This window comes from Mytilus trossulus, chromosome 9 (genome assembly GCF_036588685.1).
Source record: "Mytilus trossulus isolate FHL-02 chromosome 9, PNRI_Mtr1.1.1.hap1, whole genome shotgun sequence".
Classification (NCBI taxonomy): Eukaryota; Metazoa; Mollusca; class Bivalvia; order Mytilida; family Mytilidae; genus Mytilus; species Mytilus trossulus.
In genome coordinates, this window is record NC_086381.1 from 25557004 (window position 1) to 25572671 (window position 15668).

The 15668-nt window shown below is 30.6% G+C and overlaps 1 protein-coding gene across 2 annotated transcripts; it reads right to left on the minus strand.

The window, feature by feature from the left end:
* Positions 1-407: 407 nt before the first annotated feature.
* Positions 408-11809, minus strand: LOC134685381 (RNA-binding protein RO60-like). 2 transcript variants are annotated; one of them, XM_063545095.1, is made up of 2 exons: positions 11529-11809; positions 408-2788 (listed from the first exon to the last, which is right to left on the minus strand). In XM_063545095.1, exons 1-2 carry the CDS (start codon positions 11768-11770, stop codon positions 1360-1362), a joined length of 1671 nt encoding a protein of 556 aa, XP_063401165.1. In that variant the 5' UTR covers positions 11771-11809; the 3' UTR covers positions 408-1359. The 2 variants fall into 2 exon arrangements, with proteins under 2 accessions (XP_063401165.1, XP_063401164.1); XM_063545094.1 differs by lacking the exon at positions 11529-11809 and adding an exon at positions 5617-5923.
* Between the last annotated feature and the right edge of the window lie 3859 nt (positions 11810-15668).

Here is a 15668-nt window from a genome sequence, read left to right on the forward strand (position 1 = left end):
ATTCACTATGCTGTTGGGAATTGACCCCCCCCCCCCCCCCAAAAAAAAAAAAAGAAAGAAAGTTGACTCTCTTTTTGCTTTTGTGCAATACACTATGCTGTTGTGAATTGACCTCCTCCCAAACCCAACCCTAAAAAAATATTTACCCACCTTTTTCGCTTTTGTGCAATACACTATGTTGTTGCCTATTGACCCCCCTTTTTTGGGCAAATAGTCCAAAACCTGACATTTCTTTATACATAATTTACAAGTAGTGTAAGGGAGGTATATTCAAAAACACGCAACATTGTATTTTAAATGTATTTCAATTTGAATTACTCTTTACACTGCTTTTAAATTGTCTTAATTGTCCATTAACCAGAAAAACATAATATCCCCCCCCCCCTTTTTTTACTCTAAAAAAAAATTCGATCCTCATCATCCCTTTGTAGTATGAAAACTTATATAGTATTATCTCATAGAGATAAATACACTAAAACACAAGTTATTGTCTGGGAACTACAAAAATGCTTATTAGGGTCCCTTTCTTGGCCCTTATTCCTAAACTGCTGGGACCATAACCCCCAAATCATTTCCAACCTTCCTTAAGTGGTATTGAACCTTCTGGTAAAATATTATAGAGATCCATTCACTTAAACTAAAGTTATTGTCCGGACACTAAAGGCGTCTTCGGACGACGACGCAGACGACGACATTATAGCATTATACGAAGCCAAAAAAAAATTGTGCGGTCGTATAAAAAATAAACAATTAACGTAACTTTATGCACAGTGTGTTAAATAATTTATTTACTTCAGTTAAATTAGTACTGTCTAAAGATGAATAAAAATTATCTACAGTTAAATAAATATTATGAACCGATTTGAATTCAGGAGCGGATCCAGGGTTTTGAAAGAGGGTTGGAATGGGGTTGGACACGTTTCGAGTGATATATTTACGCATTATTTGTTTGTTTCTTCATTCTAAAGAATCATTTTAAACTATCTATTTAAACGAGTGACAAGAGTGCTTTATTGATTGTTGATTTTTTGACTTATTATATTCGACTCACTATTTATACATAATATAATTTTTCTATATATATACATTTTTATCAATTTATACAATGTACAATCATTAATCAGAGAAAATGTGAAATATGTACAGAAATATGCATATATTTACAAACATTTACAATACAGAGGTGTCAAAACAATATGATCCCACGTGTTTGTTTATTGGACTTACATATCTTTTATGCTTGATTTTTTACTTTTTGTTTAAATATAGTCAGTTTTTAAATTTTAATGTATTTACACGAGTCAAATTGTATTAATCAAGGTATACTTTCTTAATGGACATCCTAGCGGATAATAAAAACTAGAACTTTCCCATAACGAAATTTGACATTGCTTTCGGTGCTTCAGTATCGAATCCGACAACATCCATCATAAACGGGTCGTTTGGATCCGCGATTGAGAAGCCATTACTGACCATACCAACTACAATCAGTCGTGCGTCGTGTATCTTTGCGTACTCTCTGTACTGTTTTAGAGCCTCAGATGGATGCATTTTTCCATGATAAGTTTCGGAGTCGGTATAAACGATGAAGACGTCAAATTTCTTTTTGTGGTCAATAGCATACAACATCGGCATTGAACAGTCAGTGCCCGAAAACGGAAGATTACTACATTTCTTCAGAACTGTGTTAAGAGTGTCTACTTTGTTGATATCGAGTTTTGTGTAACCCTTTGAAAATGCAATAACCTCAAAATTGTCCTCTGTTCTTGCAGTCAATAACATCATGGCTGCTGATGCCTCGAAAGCCTCGATTTCGGACGACCCAATTACAGGTGTCTGCATTGATCCACTGACGTCTACTGCTAGAAGGTACCGTTTTCCGGTCGGAGGAACATTCTTAAACGCTTTGTAGAAAGCCTCCTCTAAAGCTTTTGTTATATTGTCATTCACGCTCCACGAAAGTTTGCCCTTACTACCCCGACCTGCTTTGTACTGATTCCATGCAACAAGAAGAGAGAACGGATGAATTCTAGCAGACTTCAGCAATCCTTCATTTGTAAGTTTGTCCACTACTAGTGTTTCCCCGAAAGATTTAGAATCTAACAGCCCCAAGGTAGACATTTTGCCAAGATTCCGAATCATAGCCATCATTGGCATTAAACGAAGGAGGGTGTCCCATACTTCCTTCGAGTCCAGAAGTCCTGTTGGAACATGTTCACGGACTAACTGATGTTCAACGATTAAAGATCGTAATTTTTGGATGTCACTTTTGGTACATTTCTTGGCTTCTTCGACGCCGTCAAGAAAAGCTTTTACATCTACAACAGAGCTATCTTCAGAGTACATACTATTTGCACTTGCCATATCCTTGACAACGTACTTCAAAATCATGTCAATTTTGCTATCTTCTGGTTTGATGTGCGCTAAGCGGACCACATCCCGATGACTCCATGAGTGACGATTCTGGTACTTTGTTACAAGGTATGCCAACTTTTTGGGGTCTTTTGAAAAACCATTATACCATTTACCGATAGCTACTCTGTGGGCTCTACCCCAACCCGTTCCAGAACTTTCCTTCTCGCAGTACTTAACAAACTCAAAAAGATGTGTAGGAATCCGACAAACACTGCCAAGAATTTTGTAGGCTGCGGTTTTTGTTTTCGAATCATTACATCTGCAACATATGGCCAAAGCATACAATGTTGGTCCCTGTTTACATGCTCTCCCTTCGGTACTCACTGTATAAATCAAATTGACCACTTCCGATCCCCTTCCATTCATTATCAGTCTGAAAATAAAATGTAAAATATGTATGCAAATTAGTTTACTCCTTATTTTACAAATTGCCTCTATATAATTATTCCCCATTTAGTGGAATTCCAGATATCACGTTTATTTTCCTTTCTTAAAAGAAGAAAAGAAATTTTGAATTTTCACAGTATTATCAAAATGAGTAACACACAATTTTGTTTTTATCAGTTTAGAGGGGGGTGGGGGGGGGGGGGGGGGGGGCAAGGGGGGTCCCAATAACAGCAAAACAGTCAATTGATTTGGCTCATAACAGATAACAATGAATTAAAATGGACAAAAACAGATAACAGTAAATGAAATATTAAATAATTCGATCTTTGACCAATCAGTATTTCTTATTACGGATATAATCCTTTGTAATGCATTCCATTTTCTATGACTATGTTTTTCAGTATTAATTTATGTATCTAGAATGTGTTTAAATTACTACTTTATATATTATAATATTTTTATACGCTCGTTTACGGAACGTGTTATGGTATACTCTTGTCCATCTGTTGTCAACATGTCGGACGTTAATAACTAAAAAAAACTCTTTCACCAATGCAATTTGCGTACTTTGGGAAATTGTATATATCTAATTTTTTTTCAGTTTTCTGATTATATCTCAAAAATGCTTTCACAGAGCAAGGAATTTTGGTGAATTGTTTATATCTATTAACATGAGGTCATTTCAATTTTTTTTATATTTTATATTTTAAGTTTCCGAGTTAACGGGTTTTATTAATTAAAAGGGGGGATTTTCCAGTTTTCAGATATTAACACAAAAATGATTTCAGCAGTTCTCATGAAACTTTGCTGAAATATTTATATCTTTTGTTGTAAACTCCCTTTCGATTTTTGTTAATTTTAGATTTTATGTTATTGAGTAAAGGGATTTTATTCATTAGAAAAAGGTGGTATTTTCTAGTTTTCAAAAATAACTCAAAAATGCTTTCAGCAGTTCTTTTGAAACGTTTGTGTATTGCTTATATATATTGACTGAAGCTCCCTTTGCTGCTAATAAAAAAATGACCTGAAAGAGTTTGCATGTTCTGACTTTTTCTAAATGATCATTTAATGGGTGTGTGAATTTTTCTTAATAAGACTATGAGGCAAAGTGGTATATAGGGTAGAAAAATCAAAAGCACCAATTATAAGCATGCAATTTATCAAGTACTTCCAACGAATTTTGACACTCCTAAAGCAATTTATTCCACTATTTTCAAAGGCCTTATTTGAACAATTTTTTACCAGGTTTTTGATTGTACCAAGTGTACTAGTAAGTAGAATACATAGTTTAGTAGGGAAACAATGGCTTGAAACGAAATAAATCTTTGTTTGTAATGAGTTATGTGCAGCTTCGGACCCAAGTACATGGTTGGAACTTTCATTGTACAATGCATTTGGTTCTGCTTTGAAAAGAATCACAGAGCTGAGTCTATGTACCATATCATATAAAAGATTAACTGGTTGTTAGGACCTAGTCCTTAATTGAGATCCTTTACAGATATTCCTGGCCATATGTTTTCCTTTTTGTCATATTAAGAATTGTTTTAATTTAATATGTTCGTACGGGAAACAAGGAACATTATTCTCATACAAAAAGTTAGGATAATTCTAAATACACATTCATAAAAAAAAATGGAATTTATTACAAAGGATAGTCATAAGATATACTTGAATTGTCCTGGACCTCACTTCTGTGATGGGTACAATGGAATCCTTCTCTGAATACGGGACAAACATATTAGTAGTGTTAGACCCAAATGTCCAATGATCTTCAATTTATACCGAATATTGACTGTACAAAAAAAATGCTAACAGTCCATTTTTTAATAACAGTTAACAACAAATACATAATCAGAATAACAGATAACAAAAAAACTAAAAGCCCAATAACAGCTAACAATGAATAAGACAATAACAGCTAACAGCAAATGTATTTTCAAAATAACAGATAACAAAGAATTAAATCGCCCCATAACAGCATAACAGTTTAACCCCTTGCCCCCCCTCAGTTTACTGAATAGTTTATTGTTATTATTTACAAGACTGCTTTAGACCGATTTACTATTTTATCTAAATACAAATAATATTCGAAAGTCTGTAAAATTCACTGTCATGTTCTATAGCCGAGTTTTTTTTGTAGTGATTGCCATTTGGAATGACCATTTCACTTGCATATTGATGAACACAGAGAGTTGAACTCTAGATGGACTGTATTTAAGGGTTGTGCATCATTAGCGGTTACCCTAACAATTAACAAGAAAGAGACAAATTGGTTAAGTTCATTAATGATTTATGCCATTTTGTCCGTTATTTCAACTATTAAAGAAATATTTATATAATAGGCCTCAGATTTTTAAACTAAACAAAAGAAGGTCATTTGTATTGCAATGTCCCAAGAAATATAAATTCCTAAATTTGTGTACATGTGTGCAAATTTTATCCATCTGTATTACCTAATTATTAAATGCCCAGTTCAGCATTGTTACTTTCAAGTAAGCTCATTATTTATCAATTCTTTACCCAGCAATGAAGTCTTTTTAAAGTGTTTTCTTAACCTCCAATTAAAGAATTTTTACATTAACATCGCCGCGCTATCATTTATTGTAAACATTAAACATTTCGTAGGAAAAAAAACAGGACTTGAGATCTGTTCTAGTCAAATGTCAAATGTAAAGCATGCCTTCATTCCTACTTATTAAATTTAATTCATATGGAAAATGGTACTCGACATTGATTGATTTCTTCTTCTATTTTGGCATTATGAAAAATTGACAACATATAACACCAATTTTAGTTTTTCCAAGAGCTTGGTACCTGTCAATACACTGAATATTTTCCCTTTTTAATTCAGGTTCTTTTGCGTAATACGATCCACCTTCAGTGCCCAAACATAAGAATCTCAAAACTCGCATCAAGTCATTTACACTGTACACAAATCCGCCAGTACTGTTCATAACTTGATCATAAGTCATTTTTTCGTCCTGAGACTTAAGGTCCCCCCTCGGTTGAATCGATCCGAAATCTTCACTATCAATTTGCATTTTTGAATCTTTTATTGAATCCATGTTAGAAAATATGTTGTCGTTTGAGCTTATCGAATATTATTCATGACGTCACTTTATGTATTTATAGGTAAGGGACTTTTCACCGGAACTGTTTTCTGAAAGGAGCCCTCGCAGTAAAAGTATTGATTTAAAAGGGAAGTATACCTATACAAATCCTTGATTTAATTAATTTATATTTGAAATGAGAATTTCCTTAACATTTTTGTAATAAGAATTTTCTTAATATTTTTGTCTAAGTTGAAAGAAATATATTTTCACACGTATATTTTGTAGAATACAATGCAACAATAATTATATTTTTAGACATTGAATTACCTTGCTATTTATAGGATCAAATTTTATATTAAGTTGTTGGATTACCTTACGATTTATATCGATTTGAAGGGACTGTCTCAAAATGCATTCAAAGAAAACTGATACAAATATTTCTTGTTTACTCAGTATATATGTATGTAAACATATCAGACGATCGGCATCATTTTTCGGAAGCCTTTAAATTAACTAAAAAATAGATACAAAGGAAACATACTCTTGGTATACTTTTGAAAAAAATTGTGTCACAAGAAATAAATATTGACATCAAACTTATTGAGGAAACTAAAACTTTAAAGCAGGCTAAAAAGTTAAAACCCCAAATAAAGAAATATTATATCAACTATTACATGTATCAAACTCTTATTTATGATACAATAAATAACTTGAACGAAAATAATAAAATTTATTCCATATTGATAAAATATTAGTAGGTTTTTCTATATGAATGGACTTTTGAATAAATAAGCATATTCACCTGCGGAAAAAGGATATTCACCGCGCAAAACGTCGCGTGCTTTTACGTGTATAATTTTGGTAAAAAAACGTTGGATGTACAATTGGTTTTGGTAAATATTTTCCAGTACATTAATTTCTCTCGGAATATGGAATAAAACATTTACTGTCTTTTGTTTCGGTAAATATGTGGTTTTATTGACTTTTGAAAAACTGATATTCACTTCGGCCGTTGGCCTCAGTGAATATCAGTTTTTCAAAAGTCAATAAAACCACACATTTACCTCACCAAAAGACAGTAATTGTATAATATCTATACAAATTTCGTCAATAATATAAATAACCAAATGAAATAATACCTATCGCACCCAAATAAAGAAGCAAGAAAAATGTTAACCAAATTAATTTAGAATAAAAGATCATTGTCTTTTAATAGAAACTGGACGATATACAAAAATACCACGAAATGAAAGAAATGAAAAATATGTAATATCTCAGACGATGAATTCCATTTTTGCCTTAACTGTAAAATTAATGAAAATAAAAGAGAAATCTTTCTAAAATATTATATACAAAATAGGTTAATTTTAATACACTTAATTTTACTGATAAACTCGTGATAATACACCAAATGATGTAAAAGCAGTTGTTTCTTTTTATATAGAGTCATTAGAACTGAGGAAAGGAGACCAATTACTGTTTTTATCATAATTATTATTATAATTTTGTCGAGGTTTCATTATGTACTTGCCATAACCGAAATTGTTTTTGGTTTGTTTTGCAAATAAAGCATTATATTAATCCTCCTGGTACCAAAGCCATCAAAGGTTTTTTTTCTTAAATACCCAAGTTTCGATACAAATAACATTATAAATTTCATATTTTCGATAGCTTTAAAAGTTGTTATTTTATTTTCACTGCACCTTTGCCATTTTTTGTGCATCCCTTGCCGGAAGTTTAAAATATCGAGATAACACCGCCTTCACCGTGTCTAGCGCTCTAGATCCCTCTGCCAACTGGACTGAACAAACAAAAACCTACTTTTGGTGGTCTAGGTTTACCTTTCGAAGGGATGATTTCAACTTCACCATTTGGAACTCTTGGTTTAATAGCTTCCGTGTGAGCAGCAACCCTCTATCAAGAAAATTATGATAAGAAATGCAAGCACGGGAATATCGTATTAATTTGGAGATATATACCCCGTATGCAGGTGCTGCTGGAATGTTGCAACTTAGAAATGGAAAGTTCACAATTGGAAAGTTGAAATCATCTCTTTTGTCTCTCCAAAGAGGACATCTCTTAGATCTTTTAGATGCACACAGTTTTATGACAAAATAGATATGGACCATTGTTATACACAAACAGATAGTTTTCAAACATTTATATCTTTGAAATATTGATCGTGCAGCAAAATATCTGTCCGTGCAAAGACTTGGGACATATCTGATTATTAATGACAAGGTTTCAAAATGGGGCTTTTTATGACAATTTTATTTCCTGTTACAAAACTTTTTCGAAAAACTAAGGATTTTCTTATCCCAGGAATAGATTACCTTAGCCGTATTTGAATTTTGGGTCCTCAATGCTCTTCAAACTTTGTACTTGTTTGGTTTGACAACTATTTTGATCTGAGGGTCCTTAATGAGTCTTATGTAGACGAAACGCGCGTCTGGCGTATACAATTATAATCCTGGTACCTTTCATCACTATCACACCTATTGCAATAAATTTTAAGCCCAAATTCAAATATGTTAGACAACATTCAAAATATACGAGACATTTTATGAGCATCTGGAGGAAACTAAATAACACCGCCTCCTTTAACACGTTTACATGACATTCATTATAATTGCGACAAGAAATTTTCAAACAAGAAAACACACCAGTGTAAACAAGATCAATCATGCTTTTCACAGAGCGATCGATGCAATGCATATTTCTATCTGCAGTACTTGTTTATCCGTTGTCCTGTTCCTTAACTAAAAAAGTATGCAATCATTGATCGAATAACCGACCCATCCAACAATATTTAAAAAAAAGTATTTGTAATGCTGTTATTTAAATTTCTTAGCTTCATTTTGATATATATATATATCTTTTTAATTGCATTTTTACTGTTTAACTCTCTGAACACATGTATTTTCATCTATGGCACGGTTAAGTACCAATGATATGCAACTATTATAAGTGAAACTTATTTCCATATCCGTACCTATTGTATAAAAAAGCTGTAGTGATTTATTGACATGCACGACACCATTTAAATATATCAACAAAAATAAAATCATAAGAATACCGAACTACGAGAAAAATTCAAAACAAAAAGACCCTAATCAAATTGCAAGATAACTTATGTAAATTCGAAAGTTATAATAAAATAATGTTTTAAACCCTCTTTAGAACAAAAATTCACGTATATTCCAATATGAATTGGCAGCAACAACTTCTACTGCATACACTATAGTAACAACTGATAATGGCAGGTATTGATACAATCTAAAGATATATTTGAGATCTCATATGTGGTGGCATTCAGATATTTTCCGCTCTATGGTCGGGTTGTTGTCTCTTTGACACATTCCCCACTTCCATTCTCAATTTTATTATCAAACATGTCTTATTTGAGGACACATTTAAAACTTCTAGTACTGTAACAATTTAAGATTCTAATTCAGTTGTCTTATGATGGTCTTTCATAAACGTCACATTATTACTTCTTCTTTCGTTGTATAAAATAAAAATACCTCATGTGATTTTCATAAAAAAAAAAGGAAAGAAAAACGTAGATCTACTGCAAATTCAATTACACGATGCATGACTCTTAAGTGTACGATGATCCAACACTTTTTTTTTTATGTAATGTGTATTGATTATGTTTTTGGTTAGGAATGAAGATGATTATATGTATAATTCATTCCGTCTTATTATAATAAAATGTTGCAGCTTTTCAATTTTCATTTAATTGTCTTCCCATTTTTCATTTTAGAGTCTTCAATAAGATCCATTTTATCAAAATCAAATTAAAATGATAAAAGACAGTTTTAGTATTTGACGTTGATTACAACATACACGCAGTAAAAAAAATGTAAAAAAAAAAGTCTTTGTAAAGCAAAATTATATCCGGGTGAAATTTGATCCGAAGGAAAAAATGTCACAGTAATTGTTGTTATTTTTTTATCCGGAGGAAAATATTTCCTTTGTCGTGAAATTATATCTGGGTGGTTAACTTATTGAATAGTCATTAGAAAAAAACTTATCCTTTACAAATACTATGAAATATTAAAAGTGTATTTGAATTAAACCTATTTTGTAAAAAAAAAGTATTTTAAAGGGAATTATTTCACAAATAATCATTGAAAACATTTCCTGAAAAAATTCAAGTAAATATCATTCTTTTAAAAAGAAAATTATCATTAAACATAAGAATTCAGATAAATTATAGCATAACAATATATTGGCACAAAAGCAATTTTAACAGCTGGATAGTATTTACCTGTGAAATAATATCTGTCTTATTAAAAACTTATGTTGTAAGTCATCTTGTTATATAAATGAATATATAAAAAATAAGATTCAAAGAAAAAAATTTCACTATGAAATAGATTCAGGAATATATTATATTGAATATCTTTAAAAATATAAATTGCTCATAATTACCTCCCTTTGATAAATTATGCAAATTTGTTCTACCTTTGTGAAACATTTTATAATTAAAGTCAGGTATATAGTGATTGCCAGTAACCTTTATACTAGTTATTGGGTGTATATTTCACAGGGTTCTATGAAATATGATAAGGAAAATATATACCGGTACATACTATCCGCATAACACAGATAGATTTTGACTTCTCCCAAAAAATTCTACCTGTGAAATACCATGCCTGGAAAAAAATTACCGTGATAAATTATCCTCAGGATAAGATATCACAGAGGAAGAAATAAACCGTTACATCTACTCCGTTTCCTGCTTTAAAAAAAGTTTTACAATTAATTTTCAATTTGTTTTGCAATTAAATTTTAAATTATCTGGTAATAGTTCTACAATGTGCAAACAACAGATTTATATGAAGAGTTTTTATTTTACAGGGTAAAATATTGTATTTTATTCCTCTAATATTATTCAACACTTAAAACTAACAATATCTTGGGTCAACACACGAGTTTGGCATTGTACCGTCCTGGTAATTTTTATGTATGGTATTGTATTAAATAAATTATTTGAAAATGATATGAAGAATAAATGGTAAAAATAAAAAAAAGGATGTATGGTATATATGCTAATCAAACATGAGACACATACAATGTATCCATCAGATACCAAATGACATTACTATGTTTTTTCTAAATATCGGCTAAGTTTTCCGTTTATTTGTTCCTTAAATTAACGATTTTTTTTTTTATAGCATCGAAATATTATACATTGCAAAATAAAATATATCATTAATAGAATAATAGATATTTTAAACGATTTGTTTTTTAGTAAATGATTGATTGAAATAAAATTCTATACTTCCTTGATTTTTTACAATTAAGTTTTTTTTTTTTTTAAAGCAAATACAATGCGACGATGCCGATGAAATAATTACTTGAGCACACGATACAAAAAACTACATCAAAAAGCAAAATCGTATATGAAAATCTATGCTAGATCAGGAAAAAAATTCTTTTAATTTCAAATTTGTTTTAAAAGGTTTATCATTAATTTATTTTAAAGACATACTTAAACAATATTAATATGTTTTCTTCGTGCTTTTATGCATATTATTTTAAAACAAGGATTAATTAATTTTAGTATTATATAATTGCCATATTGAAAAATGTTATTATTGTTTAATTGTTTTATTTGGGAAAAACAATATTCACGCAAACAGATAAGTGCAACCAAAATATTACCGGTCGATGCATTGTATGTTTTCTCGCAGAAGCTCCTTTTCTTTAGCATAATATGATCCATTTTCTGTACCCAAACATAGAAATCTTAGAACTCTTTTTAAATCAGTTACTTGATACACAAATCCACCAGTACTGTTTTCCACCTGATCATAAGAAATTGGGTTATCCTGTGAAACTAATTCAGTAGGTTGCAGAGACGTAAAATCATCAGTTTGCATTTTACAGTCATCAGTGGAATCCATTTTACTCAACAAAACCAGAGAAATGTATCGGGATAGTTATATTGTCGAATAGAAATAAGATTTTCGACCGATTTAGTTAATGACGTTCAGAAATAACTGTGTTCGATTGGTTGTTTAGTCGGTAAGATCTATAAATAGGAAATTAAATTCCAAATGCCACCAATGAATTCCCCTTTTCTAATCTTAACTTGTTTTCATATACATCTCGGTAAAGTTGTATATCTGGCGGAAATAATGGTATACAATATGCTATAAGAGATAAGAGATTTTTAAAGATTTATAAATTTATTTAATTTTGTATTCAAGAGGCCTACACTCGGCCTACTTATAACTCCTTCTTTAAAATAATAACTTTGAGAAATTGCATAAATTCTCTTTGCAGTTCTCTTTCTTTTGGTTATACCTTTGCTGTTCGAAGAAACTAAAAAAAGATGGACCTAACAACTAAACAGCTGTTTTATGTGTGTTCATTATTGTTATATATTGAAGTTACTTAATTTTTTTATTACATTTTTCTTATTTAGAAATATTATTGTCACATCTTCAAAATAGTACTGTTTAACTGTCTGTGCACATGTATTTTCATTTATAAGAATCATCATTTAGCATTAATAAAATGCCTAAGACAACACAAACTATCATTCATATGGTTACTCGAATGAAAACTACAGTTTTCAGATACCGTCTACACCGTAAATGTATATGAAACCATTTTCTGACATCAGACTCGGACTTCTCTTGAACTGAATTTTAATGTGCGTATTGTTATGCTTTTACTTTTCTACATTGGTTAGAGGTATAGGGGGAGGGTTGAGATCTCACAAACATGTTTAACCCCGCCGCATTTTTGCGCCTGTCCCAAGTCAGGAGCCTCTGGCCTTTGTTAGTCTTGTATTATTTAAATTTTAGTTTCTTGTGTACAATTTGGAAATTAGTATGGCGTTCATTATCACTGAACTAGTATATATTTGTTTAGGGGCCAGCTGAAGGACGCCTCCGGGTGCGGGAATTTCTCGCTACATTGAAGACCTGTTGGTGACCTTCTGCTGTTGCTTTTTTTTATTTGGTCGGGTTGTTGTCTCTTTGACACATTCCCCATTTCCATTCTCAATTTTATTTATATATATTTTTATATATATATCAAATCGGGTATTTTATCAATTAAGGAATTTTCTGCAATGCCTAAATATTTTAGTCATTTTCTAGATTAAAGATTCAGGCATTTTTTTTTAATTTAAAATGCCTGAAAAAATTAATAGGCATTTTATAAACTGCCTGAAATTATAACATTAATGAAAAGTCAACAAAAACTATGCTAATGACAGTATTGGACTGAGCAAATATTCTATTATAATCAATAAATTGAACATCATGCATTTTAAGATTTTTACAAATTAACAATGGATTCCTCAGGTGTTTGTATGCCTGGGTGGCAGGGGCCGTGTCAACGAAGATGTCCTAGGACTAGGACATGTCTTAGGATGGTCTTAGGACACGTCTTACTCCTAAGTCAGGTTAATGAAAGTCTCCTAAAATAAGATATGTCCTAAATTTGGTCCTAAAGTTAGGACATACAAATAGGTGTCTTAGGATAGTCCTAAAGATAACAATGTCCTAAAACGTAATAAAACAACAAATATGACATAAACTCAATATTAATATACTAATACAATATTAAACATATCAAACTGTAATAAAAATTAAATTAATAAAACAATTTTTTTAACAATTTTTGTTAAAGATTCAATTGTATTACATTACATTATTTCGTGCTGTATTTTTTGAAGCCTAAAAAATACTATCAGAAAAGCAACATTTTTGCGACTTACCAAAACGGTGCAATAAAAAATCTAAATATGGGGAAAAAATTACTTCTTTTTTAACTAATCCTCATTCGATACATGTAATGAAATCGAGTGGACCTAAGAACAAAACTAGTTTACGTACTAAAATTGCAGCACGAATATAGCATTTAACAAAGTTTTGTGACTATTTACTTTCGTTTTCGTATTAAAATCATTTATATCTTCCATCATATTTATAATAACGTATTTATTAGTATTACGTTAAATCTTTAACTTGTTTTTTGCGTTAATTGTTTTCCATATAAAAGTCAACCTCCCTCTCTTTTACATCTATAAATATTAAAATACATTAAAATCTATGTCATAGAAATCTCTATATATTTTTTTCAATTAAATATATATGTGTTAGGATCGTCCTAGGACCATCGTAGTTAGGACTGTCCTAAGACAGTTTTGTTTTACATCCTAAAACATGTCTCAGACACGTCCAAAGACCATCCTAAATAATGTCATAAGACCTATCTTAGGATATATCCTAGGATACTTTCATTGACACGGCCCCAGGATTATAACAAAATTTTCCCATTTTCACTGCAAAGATGATTAGTTGATTAGGGACTTTCTATTTCGAATTTTTCTAGGCGTTAGGTATTTTTGTGATTTTAATTTTTGATGTATGTTTTAATAAATACTAGCAATACATACACATTTGGTAGACTCTTACCATCAAACATTTACCTTGGAACTTTTATTCAAACCGAACAAACCCATGAAATTTTCCATCTCTTTTACTGTGTTTCCATAAGTTTTAAAGTTATATTTACATTGTTAAATTACAAACAAGGTTTATACTCGTGAAATATTGTTAAAAATATTTATCCCTAGCATTGAAGAGGGTATAGGAGTAGGCACTTTACATATGTGCCAGTACATCCCACGTTGAAATATAATCTGTTTGACTATAGGAGCAAGGGGATGCACACATTTTAAATGTATATGATTGGGAATTTAAAACTGCCGCCTTATGTATGGAGTGTCATGCTCTATGCATATTAAGAACTCCTGTATATCTAACATGCCCTGTTTTCTGTTGACAGTATAAATTCCTGTCCATCATCCCGTTTAATCCATTGAAGAACAAATTTTATCCTAACTATTCATATAAAAAGTCAGGGAATGTTAAACAAACAACAATCAGGACATCTCAACAATATTTTCCTATTTAACTTTGCAAACCATAGTGTAAAAAGAAGCTAAGAAACATCGCTGACGAATTTTTCACTTCCATTCATCTGATTGTCTGATTCGAACCACACAATTACATTATTATACAGATAAAACGATGATTAACATATTTATTTAACCTATAATAGGAAATCAAACAGACCTAGAAAAATCCAAATGCCATAGTTTGCTACACATGTATCTATTTTTTTTTAAATTTAAAAAAAAAAGAAGATTTTTTAAATCTAATACTTACATGATTTTTTTCTTGCTGCATGTTACTTTTGCAAGTTATAAAAAGAAAAGAAAATGAGACAGTACTGTCTAACTCAATACTATATTTTCAATACTACAGTCAAGATATAAACATTGCAAATTGGTTAAATAAGTTCATTCTATTTTAAAAGAACAAAAAACAATATTTTGATTTTAGTAAAAAAAAAATTAGTTTGATAATTTCGACTATTCTTTAATCTTTGATGAAGGTATGTCTCAGCATTCTCAGTAGTAACTTTCATATTATATAAGTCTAATGAGAATAATAGGATAACACGTACTTCAAATTTATTTGAAATGTATGGAATTTTTTTGGGGATGAGGATATAGTTTTTGTACAGATTTATATATTATATATAAAAATACATGATAAGCATGTTTTATCTCATTTGAAATATCTGTGAATTTCTTAGTGTTTTAATTAATAACGCAATACTGTATGATTTTCGAAAATATTTTTAAATTCAAATATTTTGTTGGTTCTGTTTTAGAAACATAATAAACACGTAAAAAAATGAATGCAACCAAAATTGTTCTGGTCGATACATTGTATGTTTTCTCGCTGACGCTCTTTTTCTTTGACATAATACGAT